General features: G+C 41.6%; 1 protein-coding gene across 1 annotated transcript in view; it reads right to left on the bottom strand.

Moving 5' to 3' along the window:
* Window positions 1-245: 245 nt before the first annotated feature.
* Window positions 246-23,345, bottom strand: part of ppm1h (protein phosphatase, Mg2+/Mn2+ dependent, 1H) — a 62,078-nt gene continuing 38,978 nt past the window's right edge. The window contains exons 7-10 of the mRNA XM_036952547.1: window positions 15,131-15,194; window positions 13,034-13,141; window positions 1,638-1,789; window positions 246-1,168 (exon numbers count right to left, since the gene is read on the bottom strand). Of these exons, the coding sequence (XP_036808442.1) occupies window positions 1,021-1,168; window positions 1,638-1,789; window positions 13,034-13,141; window positions 15,131-15,194 (472 nt within the window). The 3' untranslated portion in view covers window positions 246-1,020. The remainder of the gene's footprint in view (window positions 1,169-1,637; window positions 1,790-13,033; window positions 13,142-15,130; window positions 15,195-23,345) is intronic.

The raw sequence follows: 23,345 nt of genomic DNA, 5'->3' as shown, positions 1-23,345 counted from the left end.
TGTGGTTAAAAAAATATATGGCCTCTATCCATCGTTTTAAGAATTTGGAATTCTAGTCTAGCTTTCATTTAGGTGATTATTAGTAAGTTGAACACAGTCAAGAAACTGTATAAAATGTAGATCCTTTATCATTTCTAAACACAAAACCCTCCGGCCAGATTGTATGTTTGACACGCCTAATCTAGGTCAGTGACCTATGGTTGACCTTAGTCAGAAAAGACGCACAGAACATCATAGAAACAAAACAGGTTCCATAACATATACTGTACACACAACTCAAACAAATCTAAAATCCATTCATGTTTAAGCTTATTTACATGTTCATAATCAGTAATATATTAACGATATCTCATCTAAATAGGCTAAAAACCAACATCATAAAGCATTGCACTTCAAAAGACGGTCCCTTTGCCCTTCATTTAAAATTGTCCCATGCGATATCCAAAAGAGTAGGATCACCTTTGTGATAGCTATACCCTTCCATTGTAAAATACTTGGCTATGCAGAAACCATAGCCTACTGAATAGTTTCAAATACATGGCCCTCATAGGCCTTTGACTCCAGAATTGTCAATTTTTCATTTGCAGCACAGAAACAAAAGAAGAAACTGAAGGTACTGTATATTGTAACATCCTGAGAATTTCCTTTCACAAGAGAGAAGCACAATCATGCTACCCTGTACTGTACAACAACCAGGTGCCATTTTGCTTCCCCAGGAAAACAATCCAGGTGTAAGCACTGTGAGAGCACCAGGGCATTGATTTAAGGAAAGGGGGGTTAGGATAGATGGGAGAGGGGGAGCAGCCTGTCTAGAGTCCCATGGTGGGTGGTTAGCTGAGCCTCAGCTAGGTCTGCCACTTGGGCGAGTGCCTAAAATTGCATCCTATACCCTATATAGTGCACTACTTTTTATGGACTTGGCTAAATGTAGTGCAGTGCACTATATGGGGAATAGGGCGCCATTTCGGACACAGCCTATGTCTTGAGTCCCATGGTGGGTGCTGGCGAGCTGGGCCTGGGTTAGGTCTGCCGATTGCCGTACATCAGAGGGATGATGTAGACAGATATGTCATCTCCAGAGCCCAGCCGGTCGTTGGCTATCCTCCAGCCTCGGTCCTTCAGAACCCCTCGCGCCCTCATGACCAGGTCCTGAGCTGCCATCGTGTACCTGGGGCACAATGGAAGAGACAAAGGACAGCTAGTTGTGTTACTCTCCAGTGTGTGTACAAATATCAAGAGAATAATGACATGACAACCTACCATTCAGAAAGTCTTTAAACTCTTCCACTATCCACCTGTGGCGAACTTACTAATCCCCAAACTAAGAAAGACTTGAAGGGGCAGGAGATTTCGGAAACGATTTGAATGTTTTTCCTGTTTTGATTACTTAAATCAACCACCATGCCATGGCATCCTCAAGAAAGGAATCTTTCCATTACTAGTCTCACAAGCTCTTCATCAACTTCAGAAAGAACTTATCCAAATGTTTAGAAGTGTGTAATTACGACAAGATAACAACATTCATCCTCTCCAAATAAGAACGGGGTGAGTGGAAGTTCAGGCTTGTGACTACAACATTTATCTGTCTATCTGCCTGGGGGCAGCAGCTGTGCTACAGTAGAATGAGCGGAACATGCCTATGCTGGTCATCAGGGTCACAGTTGGCCAGGAAGCAGGTGACTGCCTCGGCAACCTCCTGGTTGGAGAGAACGTCCCACAGCCCGTCTGTCCCCATCACCAGGACGTCATCTGCCCCGTGTTCGTACTGAGTCAGAGGGTACACTTTGACCTGTAGATGGGCATAGAGGGAGGTAAATGGTTATGTTATTCCAGAGAGAAGATCACAGAGGCACATCCTGTCTGTAAATCATTTGTAACATGTCTCCACCACTATCAACTCAAAGTTTATTGGTCGCGTACACGGTACGTTACTAGCTCCTAACAAGGCCGTAAAATGACACAGTACACAATATTAAAACGTATTCAAAAAAATTATCAAAATGTCAGAATAAATTCAATTAACAACCAAATAGCACTGCAACAGTAATCCAAATGCAACCTATACATATATACACAATGTACTAAGAATAATATGTACAGCAGTAGATAGTGGGTTATGAATCCAGTATAGAAATAAATATGCAGTGTGTACAAACAGTGTAACTAAAATGTAATGTACAGTAGTAGAAATATTAGAATGAGCTACAGTTGAAGAAGTCCGAAGTTTACAATACACCTCAGCCAAATACATTTAAACTCAGTTTTTCACAATTCCTGACAATTAATCCTAGTAAAAATTATGTCTTATTTAAAAAAATAAAATAAATAAATAAATATATATATATATATATATATATAAATATATATCACCTTTATTTAACCAGGTAGGCTAGTTCTGATTTACAACTGCGACCTGGCCAAGATAAAGCAAAGCAGTGCGACACAAACAACAACACAGAGTTACACATGGTATAAACAAACAGACTTTTATTTCTAATGTGTTATTTACTGTATATGTACAGTGTGCGCAAATGAGGTAAGATAAGGGAGGTAAGGCAATAAATAGGCCATAGTGGCGAAATATTTACAATTTAGCAATTAAACACTGGAGTGATAGATGTGAAAGTAGAGATACTGGGGTGCAAAGGAGCAGAAAAAATAAATAAAGTATGGGGATGAGGTTGTTGGGTGGGCTATTTACAGGTGCAGTGATCTGTGAGCTGCTCTGACAGCTGGTGCTTAAAGTTAATAGGGGAGCTATGAGTCTCCAGCTTCAGTGATTTTTGTTCCAGTCATTCGTTCGAGTCATTGGCAGCAGAGAACTGGAAGGAAAGGCGGCCAAAGAAGGAATTGGCTTTGGGGGTGACCAGTTAAATATACCTGCTGGAGCGCCTGCTACGGGTGGGTTCTGCTATGGTGACCAGTGAGCTGAGATAAGGTGGGGCTTTACCTAGCAAAGACAGGTCTGCCTTAGGTCAGTTAGGATCACCACTTTATTTTAAGTATGTGAAATGTCAGAATAATAGTAGAGAGAATTATTTATTTCAGCTTTCATTTCTTTCATCACATTCCCAGTGGGTCAGAAGTTTAGATACACTCAGTTAGTATTTGGTAGCATTGCCTTTAAAATGGTTTAACTTGGGTCAAACATTTTGGGTAGCCATCCACAATCCAACCACAATAAGTTGGGTGAATTTCGGACCATTCCTCCTGACAGAGCTGGTGTAACTGAGTCAGGTTTACATGCCTCCTTGCTGGCACACGCTTTTTCAGTTCTGCCTACAAATGTTCTATTGGATTGGGGTCAGGGCTTTGTGATGGCCACTCCAATACCTTGACTTTGTTGTCCTTAAGCCATTTTGCCACAACTTGGAAGTATGCTTGGGGTCATTGTCCATTTGGAAGACCCATTTGCAACTGATGTCTTCAGATGTTGCTTCAATATATCCACGCCCTCATGATGCCATCCATTTTGTGAAGTGCACCAGTCCCTCCTGCAGCAAAGCACTCCCCACAACATGATGCTGCCACCACCGTGCTTCACGGTTGGGATGATGTTCTTCAGCTTACAAGCCTCCCCCTTTTCCCTCCAAACATAACAATGGTCATTATGGCCAAACAGTTCTATTTTTGTTTCATCAGACCAGAGGACATTTCTCCAAAAGTACGATCTTTATCTCCATGTGCAGTTGCAAATCGTAGTCTGGCTTTTTTTATGGCGGTATTGGAGCAGGAGCTTCTTCCTTGCTAAGCGGCCTTTCAAGTTATGTCGATATAGGACTTGTTTTACTGTGGATATAGATACTTTTGTACCCGTTTCCACCAGCATCTTCACAGGGGCCTTTGCTGTTGTTCTGCGATTGATTTGCACTTTTCGCACCAAAGTACGTTCATCTGTAGGAGACAGAATGAGTCTCTTTCCAGGACGGTATGACGGCTTTGTGGTTCCATGGTGTTTAAATGTGTGTACTATTATTTGTACAGATGAACGTGGTACCTTCAGGCGTTTGGAAATTGCTCCCAAGGATGATCCAGACTTGTCGAGGTCTACAATTTTATTTTCCTGAGGTCTTGGCTTATTTCTTTTGATTTTCCCATGATGTCAAGCAAAGAGGCACTGAGTTTGAAGGTAGGCCTTGAAATACATCCACAGGTACACCTACCTCCAATTGTCTCAAATGATGTCAATTAGCCGATCAGAAGCTTCTAAAGCCATGACATCATTTTCTGGAATTTTCCAAGCTGTTTTAAATGCACAGTCAACTTAGTGTATGTAAACTTCTGACCCACTGGAATTGTGAAACAGTGAAATATAAGTGAAATAATCTTTCTGTAAACAATTGTTGAATAATGACTTGTGTCATGCACACAGTAGATGTCCTAACTGACTTGCCAAAACTATAGTTTGTTAAACAAGAAATTTGTGGAGTGGTTGAAAAACGAGTTTGAATGACTCCAATCTAAGTGTATGTAAACTTCGAAAACACATTTACTGGAAGAACTAACAGAATTTCGGTAAAATCAGTTTTTTCGTGTGTCCACATTTTCCAAAAACTCTTAAATATCTGATTCATCATTGAATCTGCAGAAAAAAATGGGATGTCAGCTATGACATGGCACAGCAACTGACACAACAACAGGCACAACAACTGACTACACTGACTATTATTTTAATGAGCTCTGCCCCCAAACAATACCAAATTTCGTTGGTCTGAACCATTCATAGACGTCTATGTTTCACAAGTTAGGACATCAAAGTACAGCACAGTACAGTACAATATAGTGTACTCAACTCATGTGCTCTACTGTACAGTACTATACTTTACTGAACTATACTCTACTGCGCTGTCTAAACTTGTGAACCCAAATGTGGTTTGTCACTAGTATGATTTCCCATTGTAGCCATTTCAATTGCATGAATTTTGGGAAATTCCATTACAGATTTAACGGAATTGTGTTTTAAAATCACTTAATAATTCATAAACCAAATTGATATTACAAAAAACATAACTGATTGATAGGTCTACCTTTACTTATTACTTCTGTGAACTTTCATTATTCTCCTTCATGAGGATGAGACATTTGAAAAGAACCTTAAAGATATGCAGGTTTTTGGTAAAATAATTTCAAACATTTGTTGGCAGGAGTCTTCAACATTTTTCTGTTTTGATGCATTTCTAATACCTTAAGACTTTTTCTAGTAGATGTTTTCTAAAAACCCATTTTCCATCTGTTTGACCAGAAATCAAAGCCTTTGCTTACTCCGAATCGTCAGGATGGAAAATGGTTGAAAAAAGTATATATGCCTTCATTTCTCACAAATATAGACTCTTAGCTTTCATTTGACACCCAATTTGAGATGCTCCTATGAACTTCACGTTGGTGCTCATGGGTCCTTTTACATGGGAATGACCTTTCCTTGAGCTTGATCTCATATTTTATGACAAGACAGCTAGAGCTTCCAGGTTCCACAAAGAGGTCTTCTAACTGTATAGATCAGTGTTACTGTGCCCATTACCTCTGCTACAGCACACTCTCTTTATGCATCTTCTGGAAAATATGCCGCCGACAGAGAGGGCTGCCTTGCTTCTAGTCCTTAGGAAACTTTGCAGTAATTTTTTTTAATGTATACATGGTTAGCCCAGAAAATCTTAAGTGTTATTACATACAGCCAGGAAGAACTATTGGATATCAGAACGACGTCAACTTACCAGCACTACGACTTTCCTGAAGAGGATCCTTTGTCCGAACCACACAGGGCATTTGAACTGATTCCAAAACTGACCCAAAACAACCCCGCCGGAGAAGAGGCAGACGGAGCGGTCATCTGGCCAGACTTCGGAGGCGCGCACACTACCCACGGCTTCCAAGTATATTACTCGCTAATACCCAGTCTCCAGATAACAAGGTCAACAAAATTAAGGCAAGGGTTGCTTTCCAGCGAGACATCAGGGATTGTAGCATACTCTGTTTCACGGAAACATGGCTCTCTCGGGATATGCTGTCGGAGTCGGTAGAGCCACCTGGATTCTTTGTGCATTGCGCCGACAGGAATAAACAGTAGGGCAGGGGTGTATGTTTCATGATTAATGTCTCATGGTGTAATTGTAACAAAATACAGGGACTCAAGTCATTTTGTTCACCTGACCTAGAATTCCTCACAATCAAATGCCAACCATATTATCTCCCAAGGGAATTCTCCTCGGTTATTGTCACAACCGTGTTTATCCTCCCCTAAAGCCGATACCACGACGGCTCTCAAGGAACTTCACTGGACTTTATGCAATCTGGAAACCTTATATCCTGAGGCTGCATTTATTGTAGCTGGGGATTTTAACAAAGCAAATTTGATAACAAGGCTACCTCAATTCTACCAGCATACTGACTGTAGCACTCGTGTTGGTAAAACACTGGATCACTGCTACTCTAACTTCCGCAATACATACAAGACACTCCCCCGCCCTCTTTTCGGAAAATCTAACCACGACTCCATTTTGCGCCTCCCTTACTATAGGCAGAAACTCAAACAGGATGTACCTGTGCTAAGGACAATTCAACGCAGGTCTGACCAATCAGAATTCACACTTAAAGATTATTTTGATCACACGGACTGGGACATGTTCCCGGGTAGCCACAGAGATTAATATTGACATATACACTGATTCGGTGAGTGAGTTTATAAGGAAGTGTATTGGATCATTAAAATGTACCCTAACCAGAAACCATAGATAGATGGCAGCATTAGTGCAAAACTGAAAGCGCGAACCACCGCATTTAGCCATGGAAAGGTGACTGGAAATATGGCCGAATAAAAACAGTGTAGTTATTCCCTCCGCAAGACAATCAAACAAGCAAAATGTCAGTATAGAGACGCAATTCAACGGCTCAGACATGAAACGCATGCGGCAGGGTCTACAGACAATCACGGACTACAAAAGGAAAACCAACCACCTCACGGAACCTACGTCTTGCTTCCGGACAAACTAAACACCTTCTTTGCACGCTTTGAGGATAATACAGTACCACTGACGCTACCACTGACGCGGCCCGCTACCAAGGACTGTGGGCTCTCCTTCTCCGTGGCAGACGTGAGTAAGACATTTAAACGTGTTAACCCTCGCAAGGCTGCCGGCCCAGACGGCATCTCTAGCCGCGTCCTCAGAGCATGCGCAGACCAGCTGGCTGGTGTGTTTACAGACATATTAAATTGCTCCCTATCCAAGTATGCTGTCCTCACATGCTTCAAGTTGGCCACCAAAGGTAACTGAACTAAATTACTATCACCCCGTAGCACTCACTTCTGTCATCATGAAGTGCTTTGGGAGACTAGTCAAGGATCATATCATCTCTACCTAACCGGTCACCCTAGACCCACTTCAATTTGCTTACCACCCCAGTACTGTAGATCCACAGATGATGCAGTCACAATCACACTGCCTTATCCCATCTGGACAAGATGAATACCTATGTACAAATGCTGTTCATTGACTAAAGCTCAGCATTCAACACCATAGTACACACCAAGCTCATCATTAAGCTTGAGGCCCTGGGTCTCAACCCCGCCCTGTGCAATTGGATCATGGACATCCTGACGGGCAGCCCTAAGGTGGTGAAGGTAGGAAACAACACCTCCACTTCATTGATCCTCAACACTGGTACCCCCCACAAGAGTGAGTGCTCAGCCCCCTCCTGAACTCCCTGTTCGCCCATGACTGCCTGGCCATACACGCCTCCAACTCAATCATCAAGTTTGCAGATGACACAACAGTAGTGGGCTTGATTACCAACAATGACAAGACAGCCTAGGTGAGGGCATGCCGAGTGTGGCGTCAGGAAAACAACCTCTCACTCAACGTCAATAAAACAAAAGGAGATGATCGTGGACTTCAGGAAACAGCAGAGGGAGCACCACATCAACGGGACAGCAGTGGATAGGGTGGAAATGGTCCAAACTGAAAATGGTCCACACAGAAAGTGTGGTGAAGAAGGCGCAACAGCGCCTCTTCAACCTCAGGAAGCTGAAGAAATTTGGCTTGTCACCTAAAACCCTCAAACTTTTAGATGCACAACTGAGAGAATCCTGTCGGGCTGTATCACCGCCTGGTACAGCAACTGCACCGCCCACAACCGCAAGGCTCTCCAGAGGGTGGTGCAGTCTGCACAACGCATCACCGGGGGCACACTACCTGCCCTCCAGGACACCTACAGCACCCCATGTCACAGGAAGGCCAAAAAGATCAAAGACAACAACCACCTGAGCCACTACCTGTTCACCCCGCTACCATCCAGAAGGTGAGGTCAGTACAGGTGCATCAAAGTGTCTATCTCGAGGCCATCAGACTGTTAAACAGCCATCACTAACACAGAGGCTGCAGCCTACATACAGACTTGAAATCATTGGCCACTTTAATAAATGGATCACTAGTCACTTTAATAATGCCACTTTAATAATGTTTACATATCTTGCATCACTCATCTCATATGTATATATTGTATTTTATACCATCTATTGCATCTTGCCTATGCTGCTCTGTCATTGCTCATCCATATATTTATATGGATATATTCTTATTCCATTCCTTTACTTAGATCTGTGTGTATTAGATAGTTGTTGTGGAATTGTTAGATATTGCTGCAGTGTTGGAAGCAAAAGCATTTTGCTACACTCGCAATAAGATCTGCTAATCATGTGTATGTGATAGAGGTCGACCGATTAGGACCAAAAAAAAAGCTGATACCGATTAAAAATCGGACGATTTTTTAAAATGTATTTGTAATAATGACAATTATAACAGTACTGAGTGAACACTTATTTTAACTTAATATAATAAATCAATAAAATAAATGTAGCCTCAAATAAATAATGAAACATGTTCAATTTGGTTTATATAATGCAAAAACAAAGTGTTGGAGAATAAAGTAAAAGTGCAATATGTGCCATGTAAGAAAGCTAAAGTTTAAGTTCCTTGCTCAGAACATGAGAACATATGAAAGCTGGTGGTTCCTTTTAACATGAGTCTTCAATATTCCCAGGTAAGAAGTTTTAGGTTGTAGTTATAGGAATTATAGGACTATTTCCCTCTATACCATTTGTATTTCATTAACCTTTGACGATTGGATGTTCTTATAGGCACTTTAGTATTGCCAGTGTAACAGTATAGCTTCCGTCCCTCTCCTCACTCCTCCCTGGGCTCGAACCAGGAACACAACGACAACAGCCACCCTCGAAGCAGCGTTACCCATGCAGAGCAAGGGGAACAACCACTCCAAGTCTCAGAGCGAGTGACATTTGAAACGCTATTAGCGCGCACCCCGCTAACTAGCTAGCCATTTGACATCAGTTACACCAGCCTCATCTCGGGAGTTGATAGGCTTGAAGTCATAAACAGTGCAATGCTAGACGCACAACGAAGAGCTGCTGGCAAAACGAACAAAAGTGCTTTTTGAATGAATGCTTACGAGCCTGCTGCTGCCTACCACCGCTCAGTCATATACTTGTATGCTCAGTCAGATTATATGCAACGCAGGACACGCTAGATAATATCTAGTAATATCATCAACCATGTGTAGTTAACTAGTGATTATGATTGATTGTTTTTTATAAGATACATTTAATGCTAGCTAGCAACTTACCTTTGCTTACTGCATTCGCGTAACAGGCAGTCTCCTTGTGGAGTGCAACGCAAGAGGGGCAGGTGGTTATAGCGTTGGACATGTTAACTGTAATGTTGCAAGAATGGATCCCCCGAGCTGACAAGGTGAAAATTTGTCCCACCGAATTAACCCACCGTTTGTCCAAATTAACCCACCGTTTCTAGGCCGTCATTGAAAATAAGAATGTGTTCTTAACTGACTTGCCTAGTTAAATAAAGATTAAATAAAAGGTGTAAAAAAAAAATATATATATAAAATATATATATATTATTATATATTATATATATTTTATTTTTTATTTTTTTTAATCGGCCAAATTGGTGTCCAAAAATACAGATTTCCGATTGTTATGAAAACTTGAAATCGGCCCTAATTAAATCGGCCATTCCGAATAAATCGGTCGACCTCTAGTATGTGACCAATAAAATGTGATTTGATTTGATCTGGTATAATAAAAAATGGCATCCTGCTGCATGTCACAGGACAAAGTGCCATGGTTTTAATGTAATGATGTTTCCATGTGCTGGTAGAGGGAGTACTGTAATGGCAATGAACATTGGCATTTTGCTATGTTGGTACTCCATAAGAGGCGCGTCCTTCACCTCACAAATACAATACCAGTCAGTCAATGAACAAACACAGCATGATGACATTTTTGTAAAAGTGGTTGTGAAAGAATCAAAGACTTATCATTAATGTATCATCGGTCATCCGTGACATGTTGTTGACCTTATGATCACAATTCAAAAAGCTATCGGCATAAAAATAATGCCTCTGTCTGACTGGAATAACAACCAGTGGGAGAAACAATAAAGAGTCTATTTCACAATGTACAAGAGACTCTGACATTGAGATGCCTTACTGTAAAACAATGATGACACTCCCACTAACCGCGTCTTACTTCTGACCTACAAGCACCACTGTTTGAAAATATGATCAACAGGAAATGCCTTGAACTTGGGTTCACTGAGTCTGAAAATGTAGAAACCACTGATGACCGGATTCCATAGCAATTCACGATCTCCATCGTATATACAGTGCATTCGGAATATTCAGAGCCCTTTACTTTTTCCACATGTTGTTATGTTACAGCCTTATTCTAAAATTGATTCAATTGTCCCCCCCATCATCAATCTACACCAATAACCCATATGGACAAAGCAAAAACAGGTGTAGAAATTTTAGCAAATGTATAAAAAAATATATATATATATAAAAAAAACTGAAATATCACATTTATGTAAGTATTCAGACCCTTTACTCAGTACTTTGTTGAAACACATTTTGCAGCGATTACAGCCTTAAGTCTTCTTTGGGTATGATGCTACAAGCTTGGCACACCTGTATATGGGGAGTTTCTCTCATTATTCTTTGCAGATCCTCTCAAGCTCTGTCATATTGGATGGGGAGCATCGCTGCACAGCTATTTTCAGGTCTCCCCAGAGATGTTCGATCCGGTTCAAGTCCGGGCTCTGGCTAGGCCACTCAAGGACATTCAGAGACATGTCCCGAAACCATTCCTGCATTGTCTTGGATGTGTGACTAGGGTTGTTGCACTGTTGGAAGGTGAACCTTCGCCTCAGTCTGAGGTCCTGAGCAGGTTTTCATCAAGGATCTCTCTGTAATTTGCTCGGTTCATCTTTCCCCTACATGCTGACTAGTCTCCCAGTCCCTGCTGCTTAAAAACATCCCCACAGCATGATGCTGCCACCACCATGCTTCACCATAGTGATGGTGCCAGGTTTCCTCCAGACGTGACGCTAGGCATTCAGACCAAAGAATTCAATCTTGGTTTCATCAGACCAGATAATCTTCTCATGGTCTGAGAGTCTTTAAGTGCATTTTGGCAAATTCCAAGCGGGCTGTCATGTGCCTCTTACTGAGGAGTGGCTTCCGTCTGGCCACTCTGCCATAAAGGCCTGATTGGTGGAGTGCTACAGAGATGGTTGTCCTTGTGAAAGTTTCTCCCATCTCCACAGAGGAACTCTGGAGCTCTGTCAGAGTGACCATCAGGTTATTGGTCACTTCACTTCACTGACCAAGACCCTTCTCCCACGATTGCCAAACTGAGGCAGCCAGCTCTAGGAAGAATTGAGGTGGTTCCAAAGAATGATGGAGGCCACTATGTTCTTGGGGACCTTCAATGCTGAAGAAATGTTTTGGTACCCTTCCCCAGAACTGTGCCTCAACACAATCCTGTCTTGGAGCTCTACGGACAATTCCTTCAACCTCATGACTTGGTTTCTGCTCTGACATTCTCTGTCAACCTTATATAGACAGGTGTGTGTCTTTCCAAATCACATCAAACAAACACAAAAGGTGGACTCCAATCAAGTTGTATAAACATCTCAAGGATGATCAATGGAAACAAGATGCACCTGAGCTCAATTGAGTCTCATAGCAAAGGATCTGAATACTTAAATAAGGTATTTCTGTTTGATAAGTTTTCACTTTGTCATTATGGGGTATTGTATGTTTTTTTAGAATAAGGGTGTAACCGAACATAATGTGGAAAATGGAAAGGGTCGGAATACTTTCCGAATGCACTGTACATACTGTCTGCACATGTATTTACAGTCGCTTTAAAGTTTAGAGCAACAGCAAGGGAAGATAGACAGCAAGGATAGAGGTTCAAAACAAGAACTCTTAAAAAAAAGCACACTGTCTGAACCATGACTGAACTCAAGAGGGCTTTGAAATAAAAGATCAAGAGAGTATTGAGAGCTTGTGACTATCAGGAGTCAGGAGAAAATTGTTCAGTGAAGGGTTGGTTGGGAGCTGAAAACTCCTTTTAGGACGATGAGTTGAAATATTTGTATGTCATACGTCAATGTTGGTATGTCACTAACTTCAATGCAGACAAGATAATGGTTGTATGGAATGATGGGCCCTGATCAAAAGTAGTGCACTATATAGGGCAGGGTTGCACAACTGGCCAGTTGGTGGTTTTATTTGGAATTTTAATTGTTGCCGTTAAGAAACTGTACAAAAAAAACCTAAGAAATCAGCTCAAAGTTATTTTAATGTAAGAAATCTGTTCCCAAGTTCTCCCATGCATAAGAGAGACACACAACGTGACCGTATTCAAATGTAAGCAAGGTTTGAAATGATTATGTTTTAGTCAAACTGTTTGGGCTTCTTGTGGTCAATTTGCAGTCTACAAATGATTTGTAATTATGTTCCGGCCCCCCGACCAGCTGGCTGAATCTAGTTTATGATCCCTGATATAGAATAGGGTGCCCTTTGGAACACAAAAGCAGTTTCCTGTCATTTGATCATGATGACCTTGGTCAATAAGGTCTGATGCAGTTATGGCACTATTACGCTCTCCAGGTTATTGATAGACAGGAAATAGAGAATAAGTAGCACCGTACTCTACCTCTGGGCAGCAGGACAAAAAGGGCTTGATGTAGATGTTGGAGTCATGCACTTTGAGCTCGTGGTCTCCCAGGCCCCTGGTGACCCCGATGGTAGCCAACACACGTGCCTGTGGAGGGATGAGACCATCAAAGAGAGGAACTATAAACATTACCTCCCTCTGACCCTATGATCCTCACTCCCCGACTCTGTTTTGGCAACAAGTATTATTTCAAACCAATGTTTGGGTTAATTTGATCCATTGAAGTCCTTTGATGTGTGTGAACCTCAGGGTCAGAGTCAATTCTACTGGTTTTTCAATTCTGTCTGTCAACTTCACGGGAGAGGAAATTTAAATTCCAACCATGAATTGAATGATTCCTCTTTGAAAAAAATCTCCCTATTAAATACATGGAATGAATTTCAATTCACTGCTAGAATCGACTGAGTTGAAATTCTATTTACCCTGGCCCAAATGAACACTAATCTCCTCTGTCATTTAGGGAAAAATTTGAACTGGACCAATGATGGCCTCATGACTTTAATAATGATGACCCTCAATGATATCTCCCTGGAGACTGCTCTATGCTACAAGATACAGGACTACAAATCTTATCTTCATAAACACACACACACACACACACCCTAGAGGTTAGAGAGGCGAGTCAGCAACCGGAAGGTTGCCAGTTCAAATCCCGGGAAGTGAGCTGACAACCAGAGGGTTGCTGGTATCTAATCCTAGATGCCATTGCCTGCTATTGTGCCCTTAGCAAGGTACTTAACCCCCCAACAACACCCTGGGCACTCAGCCCTCCGCACCTCTCCAAAAAAAACTGTATGTGTGTGTTTAGGAGAGGTTGGGTTAAAATTGGAAGTAAAATTACAGTTGGACCTTGGGTGCAATTGACCAATAAAGTCATTTTAATCTTAACACACAAACACCATTTAAAAAAATAAAAGGCAAATAAACACAAGCACCGCTGCATAATCCAAGTTGCCATCTCAAATGCAATGGAAGTGATTGTTCATTGTACAATGAAGCAAAGCACAACATCATGACATGTTCCGGTTCTGTGAATCCTTAATAATCTCTCTCCTCTCTACCTAGTCTGAGACACCAACATTGTCTACGGTCTCCCTCATTTGTACACTGTGTGAAATTCCTTTTGATTCCTACTGTCTGCACATATCGCCTCTGCCTCTGAAAAAGGGCTAGCTGCTTGGGAGCAGTGCTAATTGTATAAGGAGCCATGTGAGGAGGAGAGAGAGAGGAAGGAGGGGACGAGAGAGGAGAGAGGAAAAGGAAAAAGAGAGGAGGGAAGACAGAGGGGGCGAAAGAGTATAAAGGGGCGAGGGGAGAGAGAGGAGAGAGGGGGGGCGAGGAGGCAGTCGTACAGTCAGTTGGGCTGAACTGGGATCAGTATGCAGTGCAGATGCCGCAACAAGAGCGAGATGAGAGAGAGAGAGGAGAAAAAGAGGAAGAGTCTAAGGGGTAAAGACAGAGATAAAGCTCTTCGGCGGAGGAGAAACATCCTGGGATTAATTGTTGAGCGTAGGTACGGCCCCGACAGGCTGTGCCGGTCTTTGAAGTGCGGTGGTGTTACTCCAGCACAACCCAATCCTCTCCCCTCCTATCACTCTATATCGCTCTCCCCCTCACTTCAAAGGAAGGACTCAGCTTGGCCGGCACTTGATGTCGTGGGCACAGCCGACTGTGATAGGAGGCTTACTGTGGTGTGGTAACAGACTGCACATGGGTGACATCTGCCTGGTCCTCATCTAACGACACAGCCGACTACTGCCTGCATGTCAGATGTGTGGCAGAGGCCCTAATATGCAGGGTAGCATACGCTGATAACCAGACTTTGGCTTTGCATCTCAGGAACCACATTAACGTGATATAGACTAGCAATCGTATTGTGTGTTCAGTGACACTGTTATAAAGATGGTCTGGAATGCCACCACAGTGAGCCTTCCTGCAGACAAAGACTGCTCCTTCCTCCACAGCGTGACAGTGGGCTGACTAATGGTGCCTCAAACAAGGCCGTGGGAGTAGCCCCGTCAACAGGCTGGGTCCAGAGAGGCTGAGTCCGGGGCTAACGGGTGAGAGCAGTCTTACCTTCTTCCCTTCGCCATAGATTAGGGGAAACTTCAGGTCGTCGTCCTCAATGGTTTTATATGCCCTGCACACAAGAGAGGAGAGAAGACTAATGTTTTTTTGGTTTTATGGCAGCCAGGCAGGGAGGCAGGCAGCGGTTCGCATGCAGTGTGCTATGGAGATACACCGCCTCATCGCCTCCCTCAGGGCCTGCAGCCTAGACGAGTGAGGAGACAGAGATAGGAAGAAAGGATCAGAGAGAAAAAAAACACACGCAGACAATGCAGAAAAGGAGCGATGGATAGATTACTTAGCATATTTTTCTAGTTGATCTTGTGAAAATATCCCCTTGTGACAAAATGGTAATTGCCAATGAATGTATGAGATGAGGTGTTACCGTTTCAGATTGTTTTGGTGTGTGTGTGTGTGTGTATATAGGGAGGGGTGATCTACCACCCTTGTATATTCCCCCATATTCTCATTCTGTGGGAGTCGATGAAGGTGCCATGGAAAGGTCCCAACATTCACATTTCATTTGAATCTGGGTATCTATTGTACATGAAATGTTAAAAAGTCCATACCGTCTCCAATGTACTAGTGAGTCATGAACATGACACTTACTTCCCTTCATTTTTCAATGTAAACCTTCCACCTTTCTTGCTGAGCAGCAGTTATGACCATATCGAAAATAACCACCCGATTGCCACAAATCCCACACCGTTATACTGACTAAAATGATTCTGGGTTTCCTACTCTAAATTCACACCTGCGTGTTAATGTGAAAAACACCGGCTTGGTAATGGAAGCAGTCTCTCCATACCTCGTCAGATGCATTTCAGCTGTGCTGGTGTAGAGAGAAGAGGGTTAGACAAGACTGGAATGGTTTTCGGATTACAGGTTCCACTCGGGGAGGGGAGACCATATGTTTCCACCCTGGGCCAGCAGGTCTCACACACTCAGCACTTTGTGCAGACTGCAGAGCTAGAGCTGAGGCCAGGTTATCCAATCATCCATTTGGCATTACATGAACTCTGCATGTAAGGCTGTGCACAGAAATGCTGTCATGTGCTTTAGCCTTTTAATCTATGGTCCTTTATGACTCTGCTGACCTAAAACTAGAATAGAGAATAACTATTATAGTATCATACTGTAGTTCATTTCATTCAACATTTTACCTGAATAAAATACCTAATAATTAAAGAAAAACAGTGTAATTTTGAATTCTGTACAGTTAGCGTGGGAGAAGAGAAAAAAGTATTGTCTATTAATAAAGAGAAACTACATGGTATTGACAATTTAGATGGAAAACTACTGAGGATGGTAGTGGACTATATTGCCACTCCTGTTTGCCATATCTTTAATCTGAGCCTCGAGAAAAGTGATTGTCCTCAGACATGGTGGGAAGCTAAAGTTATTCTGTTACCCAAGAAAGGTAAAGTGCTCTTTACTGGTTCTAACAGCCAACCAATCAGTTTGCTGCCAGGTCTTAGCAAACAAAACAAAAACATTTTGTGACCAGATACAATGCTATTTCTCTGTGAACAAATTAAACAACAGACTTTCAGCATGATTTTAGAGAAGGGCACTCGACATGTACTGCACTGACACAAATTACTGATGATTGGCTGAAACAAATTGAGAAGAATATTGCGGGAGCTGTATTGTTAGACTTTAGTGCAGCATTTGATGTTATTGACCTTCATCTGTTATTGGTAAAACGTACACTACCGTGCAAAAGTTTGGGGCCACTTAGAAATGTCCTTGTTTTTGAAAGAAAAGCTATTTTTTGTCCATTAAAATAACATACAATTGATCAGAAATACAGTGTAGACATTTTTAATGTTGTAAATGACTATTGTAGTTGGAAACAGATTATTTTTAATGTAATATCTACTCAGATGTACAGAGGCCCATTATCAGTAACCATCACTCCGGTTTTCCAATGGCACGTTGTGTTAGCCTTTTAGAATGATAAACTTGGATTAGCTAACTGATTAGAAAACAATTTTGCAATTATGTTAACACAGTTGAAAACTGTTGTCCTGATTAAAGAAGCAATAAAACTGTGCTTCTTTAGACTAGTTGAGTATCTGGAAAATTAGCATTTGTGGGTTCATTTAACAGGCTCAAAATGGCCAGAAACAAAGATATTTCTTCTGAAACTCAGTCTATTCTTGTTCTGAGAAATGAAGGTTATTCCATGTAAGAAATTGCCAAGAAACTGAAGATCTCATACAACGCTGTGTACTACTCCCGTCACGGACCAGCGCAAACTGTCTCTAACCAGAATAGAAAGATGAGTGGGAGGCCTTGGGGGCACAACTGAGCAAGAGGACAAGTACATTAGCGTGTCTAGTTTGAGAAACAGACGCCTCACAAGTCCTCAACTGGCAGCTTCATTAAATAGTACCTGCAAAACACCAGTCTCAACATCACCATGAAGAGGCAACTCCGGGATGCTGGCCTTCTAGGCAAAGTTGCAAAGAAAAAGCCATATCTCAGACTGGCCAATAAAATGAAAAGATTAAGATGGGCAAAAGAACACAGACACTGGACAGAGGAAGATTGGAAAAAAGTGTTATGGACAGACAAATCTAAGTTTGAGGTGTTCGGATCACAAAGAAGAACATTCGTGAGGCGCAGAAAAATGAAAGATGCTGGAGGAATGATTGACGCCATCTGTCAAGCATGGTGGAGGCAATGTGATGGTCTGGGGGTGCTTTGGTGGTGGTCAAGTGGGAGTTTGTACAGGGTAAAAGGGATCTTGAAGAAGGAAGGCTATCACTCCATTTTGCAATGCCATGCCATACCCTGTGGACGGCGCTTATTTGGAGCCAATTTCCTCCTAGAACAGGACAATGACCCAAAGCATAGCTTTAAACTATGCAAGAACTATTTAGGGAAGAAGCAGTCAGCTGGTATTCTGGTCTATAACGGAGTGGCCAGCAGTCACCGGATCTCAACCCTATTGAGCTGTTGTGGGAGCAGCTTGACCGTATGGTTCGTAAAAAATGCCCATCAAGCCAATACAACTTGTGGGAGGTGCGTCAGGAAGCATGGGGTGAAATGTCTTCAGATTACCTCAACAAATTGACAACTAAAACGCCAAAGGTCTGCAAGGCTGTAATTGCGGCAAATTGAGTTTTCTTTGACGAAAGCAAAGTGTGAAGGACACAATTATTATTATTTCAATGAATAAATCATTATTTATAACCTTGTCAACATCTTGACTCTATTTCCTATTCATTTTGGAACTCATTTCATGTATGTTTTCATGGAAAACAAGGACATTTCTAAGTGACCCCAAACTCTTGAACGGTAGTGTGTGTGAAGGCTTTACATCCTCTCCCAACACCATGAGTTGAGAGCCATCTATCCAAAAGATCAGACGGTTTTCTTTAACCTCTTAGAGCTCTAGGGGCGCTATTTCATTTTTGGATAAAAAACGTTCCCGTTTTAAGCGCGATATTTTGTCACGAAAAGATGCTCGACTATGCATATTCTTGACAGTTTTGGAAAGAAAACACTCTGAAGTTTCAGAATCTGCAAAGATTTTGTCTGTAAGTGCCCCAGAACTCATTCTACAGGCGAAACCAAGATGATGCATCACCCAGGAATTAGCAGAATTTCTGAAGCTCTGTTTTCCATTCTCTCCTTATATGGCTGTGATTGCGCAAGGAATGAGCCTACACTTTCTGTCGTTCGCCCAAGGTCTTAGCAGCATTGTGACGTATTTGTAGGCATATCATTGGAAGATTGGCCATAAGAGACTACATTTTCCAGAGGTCCGCCCGGTGTCCTTTGTCTAAATTTGTGCGTAATCTTCAGGTGCAGGCATTTTCTCCTGGGATTCAGGAGAGAAAGCATGTTTCCAAGAACGATGTATCAATGTGAAAAAAAACACCTTGAGGATTGATTCTAAACAACGTTTGCCATGTTTTCAGTCGATATTATGGAGTTAATTTGGAAAAAAGTTTGCGTTTTGAGGACTGAATTTATGGATTTTTTTTGGTAGCCAAATGTGATGTATAAAACGGAGCTATTTCTAATACACAAGGAATCTTTTTGGAAAAACTGAGCATCTGCTATCTAACTGAGAGTATCCTCATTGAAAACATCAGAAGTTCTTCAAAGGTAAATGATTTTATTTGAAGGCTTTTATGTTTTTGTTAATGTTGCGTGCTGGATGCTAACGCTAATGCTAACGCTAAATGCTAACGCGAAATGCTAACTCTAGCTAGCTACTTTTACACAAATGATTGTTTTCCTATGGTTGAGAAGCATATTTTGAAAATCTGAGATGACAGTGTTGTTTACAAAAGGCTAAGCTTGAGAGATGGCATATTTATTTCATTTCATTTGCGATTTTCATAAATAGTTAACGTTGTGTTATGCTAATGAGCTTGCTGATAGATTTACACAATCCTGGATACAGGGGTTTTTTCATAGCTAAACGTGACGCAGAAAACGGAGCGATTTGTCCTAAACAAATAATCTTTCAGGAAAAACTGAACATTTGCTATCTGAGAGTCTCCTCATTGAAAACATCTGAAGTTCTTCAAAGGTAAATGATTTTTTTGAATGCTTTTCTGTTTTTTTGTGTAAATGTTGCCAGCTGAATGCTAATGCTAAATGCTACGTTAGCCATCAATACTGTTACACAAATGCTTGTTTTGCAATGGTTGAGAAGCATATTTTGAAAATCTGAGATGACAGTGTTGTTAACAAAAGGCTAAGCTTGAGAGCTAGCATATTTATTTCATTTCATTTGCGATTTTCATGAATAGTTAACGTTGCGTTATGGTAATGAGCTTGAGTCTGTATTCACGAACCCGGATCCGGGATAGTTTGAGAAACAGACGCCTCACAAGTCCTCAACTGGCAGCTTCATTAAATAGTACCTGCAAAACATCAGTCTCAACATCACCATGAAGAGGCAACTCCGGGATGCTGGCCTTCTAGGCAAAGTTGCAAAGAAAAAGCCATATCTCAGACTGGCCAATAAAATGAAAAGATTAAGATGGGCAAAAGAACACAGACACTGGACAGAGGAAGATTGGAAAAAAGTGTTATGGACAGACAAATCTAAGTTTGAGGTGTTCGGATCACAAAGAAGAACATTCGTGAGGCGCAGAAAAATGAAAGATGCTGGAGGAATGATTGACGCCATCTGTCAAGCATGGTGGAGGCAATGTGATGGTCTGGGGGTGCTTTGGTGGTGGTCAAGTGGGAGTTTGTACAGGGTAAAAGGGATCTTGAAGAAGGAAGGCTATCACTCCATTTTGCAATGCCATGCCATACCCTGTGGACGGCGCTTATTTGGAGCCAATTTCCTCCTAGAACAGGACAATGACCCAAAGCATAGCTTTAAACTATGCAAGAACTATTTAGGGAAGAAGCAGTCAGCTGGTATTCTGGTCTATAACGGAGTGGCCAGCAGTCACCGGATCTCAACCCTATTGAGCTGTTGTGGGAGCAGCTTGACCGTATGGTTCGTAAAAAATGCCCATCAAGCCAATACAACTTGTGGGAGGTGCGTCAGGAAGCATGGGGTGAAATGTCTTCAGATTACCTCAACAAATTGACAACTAAAACGCCAAAGGTCTGCAAGGCTGTAATTGCGGCAAATTGAGTTTTCTTTGACGAAAGCAAAGTGTGAAGGACACAATTATTATTATTTCAATGAATAAATCATTATTTATAACCTTGTCAACATCTTGACTCTATTTCCTATTCATTTTGGAACTCATTTCATGTATGTTTTCATGGAAAACAAGGACATTTCTAAGTGACCCCAAACTCTTGAACGGTAGTGTGTGTGAAGGCTTTACATCCTCTCCCAACACCATGAGTTGAGAGCCATCTATCCAAAAGATCAGACGGTTTTCTTTAACCTCTTAGAGCTCTAGGGGCGCTATTTCATTTTTGGATAAAAAACGTTCCCGTTTTAAGCGCGATATTTTGTCACGAAAAGATGCTCGACTATGCATATTCTTGACAGTTTTGGAAAGAAAACACTCTGAAGTTTCAGAATCTGCAAAGATTTTGTCTGTAAGTGCCCCAGAACTCATTCTACAGGCGAAACCAAGATGATGCATCACCCAGGAATTAGCAGAATTTCTGAAGCTCTGTTTTCCATTCTCTCCTTATATGGCTGTGATTGCGCAAGGAATGAGCCTACACTTTCTGTCGTTCGCCCAAGGTCTTAGCAGCATTGTGACGTATTTGTAGGCATATCATTGGAAGATTGGCCATAAGAGACTACATTTTCCAGAGGTCCGCCCGGTGTCCTTTGTCTAAATTTGTGCGTAATCTTCAGGTGCAGGCATTTTCTCCTGGGATTCAGGAGAGAAAGCATGTTTCCAAGAACGATGTATCAATGTGAAAAAAAACACCTTGAGGATTGATTCTAAACAACGTTTGCCATGTTTTCAGTCGATATTATGGAGTTAATTTGGAAAAAAGTTTGCGTTTTGAGGACTGAATTTATGGATTTTTTTTGGTAGCCAAATGTGATGTATAAAACGGAGCTATTTCTAATACACAAGGAATCTTTTTGGAAAAACTGAGCATCTGCTATCTAACTGAGAGTATCCTCATTGAAAACATCAGAAGTTCTTCAAAGGTAAATGATTTTATTTGAAGGCTTTTATGTTTTTGTTAATGTTGCGTGCTGGATGCTAACGCTAATGCTAACGCTAAATGCTAACGCGAAATGCTAACTCTAGCTAGCTACTTTTACACAAATGATTGTTTTCCTATGGTTGAGAAGCATATTTTGAAAATCTGAGATGACAGTGTTGTTTACAAAAGGCTAAGCTTGAGAGATGGCATATTTATTTCATTTCATTTGCGATTTTCATAAATAGTTAACGTTGTGTTATGCTAATGAGCTTGCTGATAGATTTACACAATCCTGGATACAGGGGTTTTTTCATAGCTAAACGTGACGCAGAAAACGGAGCGATTTGTCCTAAACAAATAATCTTTCAGGAAAAACTGAACATTTGCTATCTGAGAGTCTCCTCATTGAAAACATCTGAAGTTCTTCAAAGGTAAATGATTTTTTTGAATGCTTTTCTGTTTTTTTGTGTAAATGTTGCCAGCTGAATGCTAATGCTAAATGCTACGTTAGCCATCAATACTGTTACACAAATGCTTGTTTTGCAATGGTTGAGAAGCATATTTTGAAAATCTGAGATGACAGTGTTGTTAACAAAAGGCTAAGCTTGAGAGCTAGCATATTTATTTCATTTCATTTGCGATTTTCATGAATAGTTAACGTTGCGTTATGGTAATGAGCTTGAGTCTGTATTCACGAACCCGGATCCGGGATAGTTTGAGAAACAGACGCCTCACAAGTCCTCAACTGGCAGCTTCATTAAATAGTACCTGCAAAACATCAGTCTCAACATCACCATGAAGAGGCAACTCCGGGATGCTGGCCTTCTAGGCAAAGTTGCAAAGAAAAAGCCATATCTCAGACTGGCCAATAAAATGAAAAGATTAAGATGGGCAAAAGAACACAGACACTGGACAGAGGAAGATTGGAAAAAAGTGTTATGGACAGACAAATCTAAGTTTGAGGTGTTCGGATCACAAAGAAGAACATTCGTGAGGCGCAGAAAAATGAAAGATGCTGGAGGAATGATTGACGCCATCTGTCAAGCATGGTGGAGGCAATGTGATGGTCTGGGGGTGCTTTGGTGGTGGTCAAGTGGGAGTTTGTACAGGGTAAAAGGGATCTTGAAGAAGGAAGGCTATCACTCCATTTTGCAATGCCATGCCATACCCTGTGGACGGCGCTTATTTGGAGCCAATTTCCTCCTAGAACAGGACAATGACCCAAAGCATAGCTTTAAACTATGCAAGAACTATTTAGGGAAGAAGCAGTCAGCTGGTATTCTGGTCTATAACGGAGTGGCCAGCAGTCACCGGATCTCAACCCTATTGAGCTGTTGTGGGAGCAGCTTGACCGTATGGTTCGTAAAAAATGCCCATCAAGCCAATACAACTTGTGGGAGGTGCGTCAGGAAGCATGGGGTGAAATGTCTTCAGATTACCTCAACAAATTGACAACTAAAACGCCAAAGGTCTGCAAGGCTGTAATTGCGGCAAATTGAGTTTTCTTTGACGAAAGCAAAGTGTGAAGGACACAATTATTATTATTTCAATGAATAAATCATTATTTATAACCTTGTCAACATCTTGACTCTATTTCCTATTCATTTTGGAA

The sequence above is a fragment of the Oncorhynchus mykiss genome, chromosome 2, assembly GCF_013265735.2.
Source record: "Oncorhynchus mykiss isolate Arlee chromosome 2, USDA_OmykA_1.1, whole genome shotgun sequence".
NCBI classification, from domain to species: Eukaryota; Metazoa; Chordata; class Actinopteri; order Salmoniformes; family Salmonidae; genus Oncorhynchus; species Oncorhynchus mykiss.
Note: the sequence above shows the minus strand (reverse complement) of the source record. Positions and strands in the feature narration are given on the sequence as shown.